At 40.4% G+C, this 14,268-nt stretch overlaps 1 protein-coding gene across 1 annotated transcript; it reads right to left on the bottom strand.

The window, feature by feature from the left end:
• Positions 1-4,102: 4,102 nt before the first annotated feature.
• gtf2b (general transcription factor 2B) lies at positions 4,103-13,556 on the bottom strand. Its single transcript, NM_001016277.2, is given in 7 exon segments — positions 4,103-4,975; positions 5,347-5,628; positions 5,890-6,019; positions 6,114-6,260; positions 6,875-7,008; positions 8,084-8,190; positions 13,513-13,556. Coding segments are annotated over 7 exon segments (951 nt in total). The 5' UTR covers positions 13,530-13,556; the 3' UTR covers positions 4,103-4,841.
• Between the last annotated feature and the right edge of the window lie 712 nt (positions 13,557-14,268).

Below are 14,268 nucleotides of genomic sequence, written 5' to 3'. Positions count from 1 at the left end.
CTGTGCCCTATTCATTGCTCTCATGTTGATCCAAGGGCTGTACCCTGTTTATATGGCTTTGTTACCTCACGCAGCAGAATGGCCACATCGTCCCTGCTAAGCCTCTGTAAAGTCATGTTTACTAGAACTGCTTTATGTTCAGCCTGCACACACAATGGGCCTGAATAGGGGCACGGTGGTGGCTTTGTCTCACATATTGTTGTTCTTGTGAGGTTCAGGATCCCTACAGAGCTCAGTAGAAATCCTTTTGGTATAGTCTGATTAAAGGAACAGTAACACAAAAAAATGAAAGTGTATAAAAGTAATAATATAATGTACTGTTGCCCTGCATTGCTACAACTGGTGTGTTTGCCTCAAAAAGACTACTATAGTTTATATAAGTAAACTGCTGTGTAGCCATGGGGGCAGCCATTCAAGATGAAAATACACAGGTTACATAAGAGAAAAACTGTGTGGATTGCCATTGTATTCTACAGAGCTTATCTGTTATATGTAACCTGTGCCTTTTCTACTTTTTTCCAGCTTGAATGGCTGCCCCCATGGCTACACAGCAGCTTATTTATATAGTAGCTTTTCTGTTGCAAAAACACCAGTTATATTTTAATTACTTTAATTTTTTGATGTTACTGTTCCTTTAAGCGATGTACTGGCCCTCCAGCAACTGCTATTTGTAGTTCCTTTTTTGGGGAGCTTTGGCAGATACACAATTCCACAAACTTTTTTTTTTTTTACTGTATTGGTTTTGCCTGGTGGTAATAATACGATCACTAGTCACACCATGTACTTATATTACGGTGATGATATTGTATTCTAATTTCAAGTGTTTGAGTCAGGTGTAAAACATCCACTGCACAGCAAGACCAGCAGAACTGGCATTTTGGCCACCAACCTCACTGTGCAATCGTATAAGATGGGCTTCCCAATTAATTTCTATTCATGTATACATACCGATTTCTGATGTTTCTCTCAGGGGCAGATTCATCAACATTTGAGTGGGGGGGTGTTTTTTATTAGGGCTGGGCGATATACCGTTTAATACTGAATACCAGTGGGTTTTTTTTTTTTAAACTATATTTATTTTTCAGATACCGCAATACCGTGGTGTCAGGGTACTCACCCGTGCGGGCCGGTCTTGCGCACCTCCTTGCATGCGCGTCCCGTTGTCCGCGGGATGTTGCGCACGTACATGTCAAAGCGTGCACGTCCGCGATGCGCCGATTCTGCGCATGCGTGGGGGGTATTTAAAGCTATCAAACGCCTCCTCCTGTGCTATGTTGTCTGCGGCCTTGCCTGGGAAACTAAGCCTGCCTGATTTACCTTTCGACTTTCTGTTGCCGATCCTTCGCTTGCCTGACTCTGATTTTCAATACTGCAGTAATTATTCTGTAATTTATTAGGAAATGGGGTTAACACCTAATCATGCATAGGAAAAAAAAAATACCGTCAAATACCGTGACACCGATATAATTTTGAAAAATACAGTGATATAAATTTTTGGTCATACCGCCCAGCTCTATTTTTTATTATGACTTGAGTTTTTTTAGCACTAAAACTCATTGTATGGTTCAAATGTCTGATATTTATTAAGTGCAAAAAAAAACCTCAAAAAAACTTGAATGTAAAACTTTGCAAGTTTTGATAGAAGGAGTTGCCCTAGGCAAAGCCAAACCATATTTTTAATTTGAGAAAGTCAAGTTTGAATTTTATTCATTTGAAAACTTGAAAATTGGAAGCATTGAGCTTTTTATTTATTTTTTTAAAAGTTCATTTGATTTAGAAAAACAAACTTGGATTTAGGGATTTAGTTGCTGTGCGACAAATCTCCCCGAAGTGCCATCTCGCTGGCGATTTACATTGTAGCCAGTGGGATGGTAATTTGGGGATATTAGTCACTGCCCTTATTACAGACTCAAAAATTAATAAATAAGCCCATAAGACTTATTTATATTTAAAAAAAAAACCCTCACTTCCACATGTCTGACATTTACTTAAAAGTCTGAATTGAAAAAAAAAAAAAACAGCATCAAAAATCCAAACCCTCAAAAGTTTCAAAGTAAAAGAAGGATCCTCCAGAGAAAGGACATCTGCCATTGACGTCTACATAATCTCAGCAAGTTTAAGATGGTGAATTGTCGGATTCAGAATTTTATCCATTTTGATTCTGCACCGAAAAGGTTAATGCAATCAAAACTGGAGCCAAAACTGCACAAATGTGGCAGCATTACTTGCTGTAATGTACTGGCACTACAGGGAGATTAGGGCCAATGCCAGATGTGGAGTTTTGTTGTGGCAGGCAGTGAGAATGTGTGGCTGTTGTATCAGATACACAGGGGAAGCAAAGCAACATGGAAGGGTCTCACCCAGCTAAATGGGCCAATGTGATTGATACTGAGCATACTGAAACCGCAAAGCAGGGAAGGCCAACTACATATAACCAACTACATGTGCTGGGCAGGGACCTTGGCTCTCCCAGGACACAAGCAAGGAACTGATAATGGAACACAAATGTTACAGACCCAAGGGGCTAATGCTTTGCACTTATGGCTCCTCCACTAATAAAAAAACATGTGACTACTGTTCAGTTGTCCACTGTAATTCGCAGAATTTCTCATTCACTTGTCACCATCATTTATTTTATATACAAAATTCAATTACAGCAAAAGTGCTGGTTTATGAAAAGCCAATTGACGTGATTCCCCTGTGGGGGGAAAAAATTTTCAGGAGATTTGCCGCCTATAGTAGTCGATAGCTTGCGGGGAGACTGGTCTCCCCAGTAAATATCATCCTAAAAGCACTGCCTAGGAGTGATAATGTAATCTGTAATAATAAGACAGTACATTGTACTTGATCCCAACTAAGGTATAATTTATCCTTATTGGAGCCAAAATACTGGGTTTGATTAGTTTAAATAATTTCTTTAGTAGACTTAATGTAAGAGGTCCCTTATCCAGAAAACCCCAGGTCCCAAGCATTCTGGATAAGGGGTCCCATACCTGTACTAGAAGTGTAAAACTGCTAATACAAAAAAAAAAAATCATGTTTATGTTAATTGTCAAATAATTGCACAGAAGAGCATTCTTACTTTGGTTGATAGGGGCTCTGGCCTAGGTAACAAGGTTACACTGACAAACATCAACAGGAAGGGGCCTACTTGTATACAAGGGACCCTACCCACAAAAGCTTGCATTGGTCGGTCTGTATGTAGCTAAGCACCCATATGTACAGTACAGTGCTGCTGAATATTTTATAATTTAAGCAATAACCCACAAACATGGTAATTTAAAAAAATGAAAGCTTAACTAAGGATGTTTTAGGCTTCTGTACCAGCCCAAGGCAACTACAGCCCTATAACAGGGAAGATCTGTGCCTCCAAAGATGCCCCAGTAGTTCTCTATCTTTCCTGCTGATTTACTGCAAGTCACAATACAAGGCCAGTTATCGTCATTACATGGCTGCTACAAAACCATCACAACTACCATTAAAATTTTAAACACAGCCCTGCAGAATCAGCTGAAAGAATCAAAGATGTTAAGCTCCTTTGACAACTCTAAAAGCCTGAATCATTACTACTATTATTATTATTACAGATGCTGTACTTTCAGGCTAGTACAGTTCATTTAGTATGTAAAATATTGACATTTCTAGTTGTATTCACTTTTAGGATTTAGTTCCCCTTTAACTTACTTTTGTAGCAGATTTTGAATGTAAGTATTGTCCAATCCTAACAAAACTGCACCACTGAACACGTGCATCCAAACACAAGGCTTTTGTGCATAACTAGCACTCGGTCTGTTTCCCAACTCAGGCATGGAAGGCTTATGCTGCACTGTAGTGCTTGGTTTCAAAGTGATTGGCACTGCCACAGCGTCAGCACCAGAGTAGTTAGCACGGTAGCACATGTTGCAGTACCTTCTAAATAAATACCCTATTTATATTAACTGGATTTATAGTAAACTGGAAAAAACAGCTTGTGAATAGAAAACTCTCAAACTGGTATCAGTGATTAAACATTCCTATACAGAATGCAGTGGAAAGGGGATTTGCAAGATGTTTAGGTCAGAACTCTATAACGACATGAGCAAATTGAAAGACAGACACAATGAAAAGCAAAAATCCTTTACTACAAAGCCTGGCAAAAGGTTCTGCTACTGCAAATATGAGCAAGATTGGATTTAGCAATTCAGCATTGTAACAAAATATTACAAAGTTAAGCAAAACATATTTTACACCTGCAATATTTATTCCAACCGCCGTTTCCTGCGGCTATTGCTTAAGTTACCATTTCTATCAGGTAAGTGGTATTAAGTAGCGATCGTAATAAAAAGAAAGGTCACAGTAGCCCATTTGGCATTAAAATAAAGCATATATTAAATAGAAAATTTACTCAACATTCATAAAAATGTACACAAAATGACAAGTCCACTGTAAACTTTACATTACAATAAAAAGTAAATACTGGGTTGCTGCAGATAAGTCCGTACAAAACAAGAACTTTCTCAAGGAACTACACCATTCCTTCACTCGTGGCCTGGGAACTGGCCTTAGCACACTCCCATCAAGTGCCAGCTAGCAAAACTCTGGTGCTCTAGGAAATTTCAAACAATTTACAGGGCTCTAAATATTTGCTACTTCAGAAAAAAAAACAAAAAAAAAAAAAAAAAAAACTTTGCTCTACTGGAATAGTGAACCCACCTGTATACACACAAAGTACCAGTTTGGAATGTGTAGAGTTAAAATATGCAGCAGAAAATAACCCAATTTTATTCTGATGGCTCAGTATCAACACATTAAATAAAGAGAATGTAATATGTCACACATGTTAGAACCAATCAGAGCTTAGTTTATAGTTGAGGTAATTTGTCAACTGGTGTGTCAAACTTGAAGTCTGCAGGAAACAAGTCAGGTGCTCGTGGGTATATCAGTCTGTAAGATTGCCTTATGGTCACATCAGCTACTCCCGCAATGTCACCAATCTCTGCAGGGAGAAAAAAAAAAAATGTTCAAAATATTAGCAAAAGCAAAAATAACTCACCAATAAGTTAGTGGGTACATGTTTATATGAATAGCATTAAAATAGTCTGCTTTCACATACATGAAATATTACCCTTTGCAATACATTGGCGAGTTGCAGTTCTGTAGTTCATTACCCTGGGGCATCTACCCCGTAGGACACGAATGTGGAATCACACATGCACAATGCCAAAACAACGAGAAATTCAGCTTATTCCAAAACTAGTTCTGGTGGGGTGCCCCCAGTCCGTGCCAGTACAGGACTGCATCTGTATTGTAATACAATATCCCTTTGGCAATTATTGGGCATACCACAGAGCAGACCATGCTACCTACCCTTCTGTGTTCTCTTCTCAGCAGATGCTTGAGACGCCATGTAAATGGCAGCAGCTGCCACAGAGATTGGACTTCTCCCTGGAACCAAGTCTAGCTCCACAGCTTTGCGTGCGATGTGAGTAGCTGCCATCTGAACCTGTTTAGTAAGGCCCAGATTTGAGCAGAACCGTGACATAAAATCTCCAGTAGTTATCAAATCCACATTTGTCTCAAGAGCTTTCAGGATGAGTTTAAAACATCTGCCAATTTCCTTCTTGGAAATTCTTGATACTGCACAGATTTCTGGGAAAAAATAAATATTGAAGAGGTCCAATACTGCCTTGGGAGCATTAGTTCAAACATTCTTCACTGACTAACCCTCAGAACACAACAAATCTCATCTTTGCAGATAGCCCTGAGGCCATAAGCCAGCAAACATGATCATTCCCATCTTCTGGGCATACTAGCTACTGTTCTTGCAAAAATAAAAACCTAAGATGATATCAGTCCACATTAAGAATATACAGGACCTAAATTAAATGAAGATAAAACATCAATATTTACCTTTAAATGTTCTAGGGACCCCTTCCTGTCTGCAGGCAATATAGAGGCATGCAGAAGCTATAGCATCATTGCTCCTCCCTTTTAGACTTTTTTGCTCATATACCTGCTTAAATAAATTATTAGTCCGATCCTAAAAAAAAAACAAACAAAAAAAAAAAAACAGCAATGTCTTTTTATCCATGAGAATCTTTAGCATTTTATAAGTTTATAAGATGGCTACTTACAACTATGTTGCGAGGAAGGTTAATTCTGTCTGCCATGTTCGTTATTTCTTTGAAAGCATTCATCATTGCTCTGTCAGAGCTGCTCATAGTCCTGCGATTTTGATATTTGTTGTTTCCAAATTCATCAAAGCTTGCAGCACCTGTCCCCTGAGATTGAAACAATACATGATATACATAGATACACACACACACACTAATAGTGTTCACATAATAAGAACTGTGAATGTTAGAAAACAGAGTTAATCTGTAACCAGATGGAATGGCTGGCCTTGTGGCTACAGAGCAGCTTGTTTATATATTATGCTTTCAGAAGCAAAAACACAACTACCAGTGTAGCACTACAGTACATTATATTTTAATTACAGGTATGGGACCTGTTATCCAGAATGCTCGGGACCTGGGGTTTTCCAGATAAGGGATCTTTCCATAATTTGGATCTCCATAACTTAAGTCTGCTAAAAATCATTTATTTAAATATTGAATAAATCCAAAAGGCTTGTCTTTCCTCCAATAAGGATTAATTATATCTTTGTTGGGATCAAGTACAAGGTACTGTTTAATTATTAGAGAAAAAAGAAAAAAAATTAAAAATTAGAATTATTTGCTTACAATAGTCTATGGGAGATGGCCTTTCCGTAATTCGGAACTTTCTGGATAACGGGAGTGTTTTACTGTTCCTTTAATATATCCCCTTTTAATTTTATTGTCCACTTTACTGGAAATTTATAAATGTGTTATCATTCATTTTTATAAAGGATTACCTTGCCAATCATTGTAGTCAGGTCTCCCCCGCTTAAAAGAGGATTCTGTGCATCTCCAACTCGAGAAGGATCTTTAGCAGCTTTATCATTGCTAAATGTTCTCCATTCAGATCCAACATCAATAACTCGATCACCTGAAAAACAAATACAGCCACAAAGAATGACATTTTCATTTTAACATTCCTGCTGTATTATAAAGCAATATGCAGCTGTTCATTATCTTTTATGCCTTTTGCATTTTCCTTTACATGGTGCCAACATATGAATATATGTATAATCTCTGTATTGTGCTACAGAATATCAGTCCCTGCCCCAGTGAAGGTTACAGTCTCATGTCTCCAACAAACTATGGTTAATGAGGAGCCAAATAACCTGCCAGTAAGTTTTTGGGATGTGGGAGGAAAGTGGAAAGCATGGGAAGGACAAATTCTTTGCAGATACTGCCCTGACTGAGGCTTTGTGGCTTTTTTCTGAATCTAAAGCACCAAAAGAACTCTATGCCATATGTTGCCAAAAGAGGAGCTTTGCCTGAAGTCCACTAAGGGAAAGATTTAGGTTTGCAATTTATTTGCCACTATGGATATCACTAGCACTATAGGGGGTTGACAAATTTAACAAAGTTTTCTTATGTGTAAACCTGAATTCAGGTGTGGGGGAGACTGACCAAATCACATCAGGGTAGGATTTCAGAAGACCATCCTATGGGATACAGCCACTCTGTTAAAACAGAGTAACAAATCTACCAATGCTCTTTCTCAGCACATGATAGGGCACTGGCAAATAGGGTAGCCAACCTTTTTCAGGCCATGAAAGAGTGAATGGATAAGTGTTATTTTCCTGTTTGTGGGATTGCAAAACAGTCCAATATCTAGATGTTCAGGCCAAGGGCTCCTCTCTGCATAATCTGACCACTTAATGTAGAGCACCAGCAAAATGCTGTAGGTCTAAATATTTAAAAACGAAAAACTGGCTCTGAAGCTACAAAGCTACAGAGCACAACCGTAAAGGCATTATATATACCTAAGCCATAGTAATAATGATGAGGATTATTATGAACTTAAGCAAAATATATATAGGACACTAAAAAAACCAGTTTGTTTACCGATTTGCATTTAGTGAAAAACAGAATTCATGTTTAACACAAGCCCTAACAGTGAACTCAGAAATAGATTACACATTTAATAATGGGGTTTTATAACAAAGACTTACCCACTACCAATCCGCATTCTGAACAGATCATATCCCCAGCCCTATAATCTTCTACCAGAAGGGCATCAGGATGGTTTGGGCAAGTTACCTTGGGAAGTGCATCAATGCTGTTTGGAAATAAGAAAAATTAGGTTACTTACTTACATGTGCAGTTTGTACAAGCAGCAGTGAGTGTTACATGGCTCCAGCCAGGCAGCTGTATACTGAAGCCATACAATGTTTCCCATGTTGTGGATAACATTTTTTATTTCAAATGATTTGGGCCAATTATTCTATAGCAGTTATGCCATAGAAAGATGTCTTTGGAGATCTTGGGCAGACGGGCTATAAAGAACTCAGAAAAAGCCACATACAGCCCTCAGTCCTCCAGCTGAACAGCCCTATTCTATTTAATACTGGACATAAGCATTTGTTAGCAGTAACATTTGGTCTTAATAAATGCAGACAGAAACACACTGTTCGGTTAGATGGGAAAATCACTTAAAACGAGAAAGTCAGCCTATATACAGCAGGCAACTAAATTTAGGCCAAGAAACAGGAGTACATTTGAAGCCAAAAGCTACCTTTGTGTTTAGAATTGGTGCAGTAACACTGCTGGGGTCACGTTGGATTTCTATGCATTTACCCCTAACAAAGCATGCACCATAACCTGGGTTTGAGCAGTAAGCATGCTGCGTGCCGGGGAGAAAAAGTGCAGGGGCTGCTAACATCACCCTACACTTAGGCTGCAAGTTAAAGGAATGCGGATTACCTGCAAGAAGACTAAACATGGAGTACACAGCAAGTTAATTTACTCAACTGTAGAGTCCATTAATATGACCCTTTAATTATGCCTATAACAAGTAAATACATCTATGTATACCATTAGAGCAAGTGCTTGTCTTAAAGCTTACATTCTGATTGCAAGTAAGAAAAACATACCAATAGCCGGGTGTCAAAAACTGAAAAATGAAAGACATACATAAAAATGTGCCATTTAGAGAAAACTGCTTGAGACCTATCAATCACCAGTAATTTGTTTAAAAGAAACCGAAAGCGATCTAAAGCACACAAAACATGGGGATTAAAAGGAACAAGTTTTTTCAGCTGGTTTATGGCTTGAGAGTTAAACACAGCCAAAGAGTAAAGATATCATGGGTGTGATCAGTTCACCATACTGAACAGTTGGTATATGCACTGCAACAATAAAACTTCCATCCGATTAAATATGCAGTCAGAATAACTGCAACCGCATATAGAATACAAAAGGCCTCAGTGTACTGTTTGAAATGTACAACTTGTATAATTACATAGATCAGTGCTGTCCAACTTCTACAGTGCCAAGGGCCGGAATTTCTCTAGCATACATGGTGGAGGGCCGCTAATGGAAGCCAGTTTTGACCACTCCCCTTTTTGAAACCACACCTATTTTATCACAATGGTGGTAGCACAGCAAAATCCCAAATGCTTGGTCCTTACTGTGGGGATATCAACCATCATTCATATGTGAAAGAATTAGGTCATATTAAGATATACCCTTAAATTCCATATGCCTCCTCCTCCCCTGTGGATAGCAGAGCAACCCCCAGTACATAATTAAACACCTTAGGGACCATTTAATGGCTATTTCCAACTGCTAACAAACTCCCACAACAAACCCCTGCCAGGTTCACCTCCCACAAGCAGCATAGGGCAAGCAGAGTATGGCACACACAGGCAGCACTCTGCCTGTCCTATGCTGTCTGTGTGCCATACTCTGCCTGTCCTACCCTGCCTGTGTGTGCCATACTCTGCCTTCCCTATGCTGCCTCTGTGTGCCATACTCTGCCTGCCCTACCCTGCCTGTGTGTGCCATACTCTGCCTGCCCTACCCTGACTGTGTGTGCCATACTCTGCCTGCCCTACCCTTCCTGTGTGTGCCATACCCTCCCTGACCTATGCTGCCTGTGTGTGCCATACTCTACCTGCCCTATGCTGGCTGTATGTGCCATACTCTACCTGCCCTATGCTGGCTGCATGTGCCATACTCTGCCTACAGTACCTATGTCTGAGGTGTGAATACGTGAACAATGGGAGTGATTACAGTCTCAGCCTGAGGTGTGAACACTGCAGGGGGTGAACAATGCAGGGATTAAAAGGTGTGAAAAACACAATGGATTACATTTTTAAACAATACAGAGGGATTACAGCCTGAATCTGAGGTGAGAACCATGCAGGGGGCCAGTTAATCTCAGTACTTATACCATTTAATGCTTACTCAAAGGTAAGCCATCAAAGCAGCCAGACAGGTGGGGGGCCACACAGAGGGGGGCCCGCGGGCCGCCAGTTGGACAGCACTGACATAGATCATTCACACCAGTCCCTGTGCCAGTGAAGCTTACAAAGGAACCCAGAAATATCAAAAACTACCAATGAAGAAGATTCGAAATGTACATATAAGTGACCAAGGACTGAACATTTTCACCCACCTGACAATTCTTTGGAAATTAAGTTCTATACCCAAGAAGAATTTTATCCAACTAAAGGTATGGGATCCCTTATCCAGAAAGCTCCAAATTAAAGGAAGGACATCTCCCATAGACTCCATTTAAAGCAAATCATTTTAAAAAATGTTTTTCTCTGTAATACAACAGTACCTTGAACTTGACTAACTAAGCTGCATGAATGCATATTGGTGGCAAAACAATCTAATAGCGTTTAGTGTGTTTTTAGCAAACATAAGTATGGTGATCCAAATTACAGACATTTCTCTTAGCTGAAAAACCCCAGGTCCCAATCATTCTGGGGATACAATATACTTCTAGATCTGCTAATGCCCTGTAAATGTGAGGCAATGGCAGAATTTTCTATTGGACAGACTGATCAAATGGGATAGCAGGTAGGTCTGTCAAAAATACTCCATAAAGGTCCCCATACACGGGCCGATTGTAGCTGCCGATAAGTCCCTTGGACTGATTCGGCAGCTTTTCGGCCTGTGTAGGGTCAGCAACGACTGGACTGGCCTGCCCAACCGATATCTGGCCTGAAATTGGGCAAATATTGATCGGGCAGGTTAAAAGATTCAGTCCGACCGGGGACCGCATCGGCTCGTTGATGCGGTCCCCGAACCAACTGCGCCCTTTACAGTCATACCGAATTAGCCTAAATTCCCCGATATCACCCACCCGTAGGTGGGGATATCGGGAGAAGATCCGCTCGCTCTGCGATCTCGCCAGGCGAGCGGATCGTTACGTGTATGGCCACCTTAAGAGGTCAAATTCAGCAATGTCAGTCATTCTTTAACATATGCAACCATTAGCAAAGTTAAACATTACAGTCCATGAAATTCAAGGGTTTATGAACATTTATTTAGCAGTGTTTACCCATCTCTTTACAACTGGCCTAAACACTAAACTTTTAGCTTTATAAAGAGTGGCACACACTTCTAGCACACCCTCCTCTTTACTGCACTAATATTCCCAAAATTACAACTTATGTTCCCTTACCCCATTGAAGCATGTTTAGAACGCACACTGTGTTCAGAGAGTGTTTTTTTTTTTTAAAGACCCTTGGGATCTATTGATGAATCTTCAAATAAGATATCACTTTCTAAAACTGGTGCCCAAGCTTCAAGTTTTCACACTAAGGGACACATTTATTAAATGGATGAAAATAGACACTTCACCATAGGAAGGTTTTACAGGTCCATATTCTCTTGCACCTTTTTGCTCCAGGAGGACGATATTTTGTTCCACTGCATACTTTTAAGTATATTGTTGGGATGACAATAAACCGCTACTTACTCTAGGGGCAAATTTTTCAAGGAATAATGCGCTTTTATAGTATTTTAGGGGCATATTTATCAAAGTTAATAAGTGATGGGTAGATTTATTTTCACTCAGATAAATATGCCCATACGTTATATGTAAATGTTTTGACTGCGTGTTTAGGTCCTGCTGTTACTAGCCTTTTAACCCAGGGAGAAAGCGGAGCTATTAAAGTCCATTTTTTCCCCAGAATAGTCAATATAAGGGAAAGATCAGAACTTCTTTAGCATTAAAGACTCATCTACAGGCCCCCTGCCAAGCAAATGCCAAACATGACTGCAGCCAGCCTCATAGCCACATACACCTGACAGCGCCATGCCACACCATTTAGACACCTACGTAGCTCTGACTGAAGCAGCTAAATGTAATTAAAAGCCAGAAGAGAAGTGCATACATCAAAAGCCCTACAGATCAGGGCACCAAAGTGGATTCCAATGCTTTAAGGTGAGTGACTTACAGTGTTGCTTCTACTTAAAATGAAATAAGCCACATTATAATTAAGTATATTATAAATAATACTTGGGTCACAAAACTTTTAGACTTTGCTCTGGTCCCCAGAGAAAAAGGTCAGGAAACTCAGGTCAATAGAATGATAGCAACTAACATAGCAACCAGTGGGGAAGCCAAAGCCACTATTGCAGGGATATTGCCCTATAGCGGAGACAAGAACCCACCCGGTTTACAGAATCACAAAACAGTACTAGGTTATCTTCTAGAACAGGGATCCCCAACCTTTTTTACCCGTGAGCTACATTTAAGTGTAAAAAGACTTGGGGAGCAACACGAGCATGAAACATGTACCTGGGGGTGCCAAATAAGGACTGTTATTGGCTATTTGGCAGCCCCTATATGGACTGCCAGCCTAATAGGAGACTCTGTTTGGCAGTACACCTGGTTTTTATGCCTCCAAAACTTGCCCCCAAGCCAAGAATTCAAAAATAAGCACTTTATTTGAGGCCACTGGGAGCAACATCCAAAGGGTTGGGGAGCAACATGTTGCTCACGAGCCACTGGTTGGGGACCACTGTTCTAGACTTTAAAAGCCCCTTAGTTAATAAAAAGGACAGACAGGCATTGCTGCATTAGCCAATCAGCTGTAGCCCAGGGGCAGTCAGTTTAACAGGGTCTCCTGTCCAAATTGCTCAGTGGCCCTCAACCTGGGCTAATAGGGCAAATAAGTACTATCCCTAAATCTCCCCATAACTGGACTATGCTGAATCCCATAGTTAAGGGCCCACCACAAAACCCTATCACCATTGAGAAAACATAGTAATAATGGCTCGTTCCACCAATCCCCATTGCAGGATAATATTGGCCCAGTTAGGCTGCAGGGCACAAAGGATTCCAGCCATGAAGGCGAACTTGACAGCGCTGGCTTCCATAACTCACTGCATTACAATCCCCACCATTCCCCCAGCGACTAATACAAAGTTCACAGGGACTACGGCCGAACAACTGCACCGTACGGCACGATTAGTTCTGATTTAGGGGCCGTATAGAGAGTTTCATATTCGCTCCCCAGTAGGGTCGTCACCCCGCGTAATAGAAAGCGAAAGTCTATCCAAAGCAGCCCCCCGCTGCATGCTGCCCACGGACAGGACAAACACAACTGCAAAGGCACCAAAAGGTAGGTAACATACTAACCGACTCGTCGACGCCATGACTGTCTTCTAACGCCGACTTTTCAATCTGCTTTGAAACAAGCCCGACAGACGGCGCGCTCTTCCTTATATAGACTAGCCAGTCACGTGCCCAGTGAGGCAGGGCGGCCGGCGCACAGCGGATGTCACATGTATGCGCAGCACTGCCAGCTACAGAGAGACAGCGCCGGGCTTAGTTACGTGTGCGTAATACGGAGGAACGTACAGGCGTCTGAGTTTTGGCGAGATGCAGTGTGGGTATACTCTGTCATTTCCCTTTGGTACGCAGTTTATTTTACTACTACTCTCAACCTAGTACAAGTAAGCAGTAACTTTGTTATGTTTTCTTATATAAAATATATATTTTTCTTGAAATTCTTTTATGTGGTGGTATAGCCGTATCTGGGATTGATTCCCACAACTTTCATTAAAATTCTTAACTATTAAATGGGGAAATATTGCTAAAGATAATAAAAAAAAACCAAAAAACTTTTATACAGAAACAATGGCCGGAGTAGAATATGTGTGGGGCAATAAGGCTGCCCCAGCTGAGGATTAATGGACACTTAGGGGCGTATTTATTATGCTGTGTAAAACTAATTCGTAGTAAAAAGCTGTGTAAAATAAATGGAAAAGATCGCCACCTGAATGTCGGATATTACGCCGTTATTTTCCCATAAGTTCGGGTGGAAGAAAAAACGCGTAAAACAATTACGCCATTTTTACACGGCGAAGCCTGGCGAATTTTTTTTTTTTTTTT

The sequence above is a fragment of the Xenopus tropicalis genome, chromosome 4 (assembly GCF_000004195.4).
Source record: "Xenopus tropicalis strain Nigerian chromosome 4, UCB_Xtro_10.0, whole genome shotgun sequence".
Classification (NCBI taxonomy): Eukaryota; Metazoa; Chordata; class Amphibia; order Anura; family Pipidae; genus Xenopus; species Xenopus tropicalis.
This window is presented reverse-complemented; position numbering and strand designations above follow the sequence as displayed.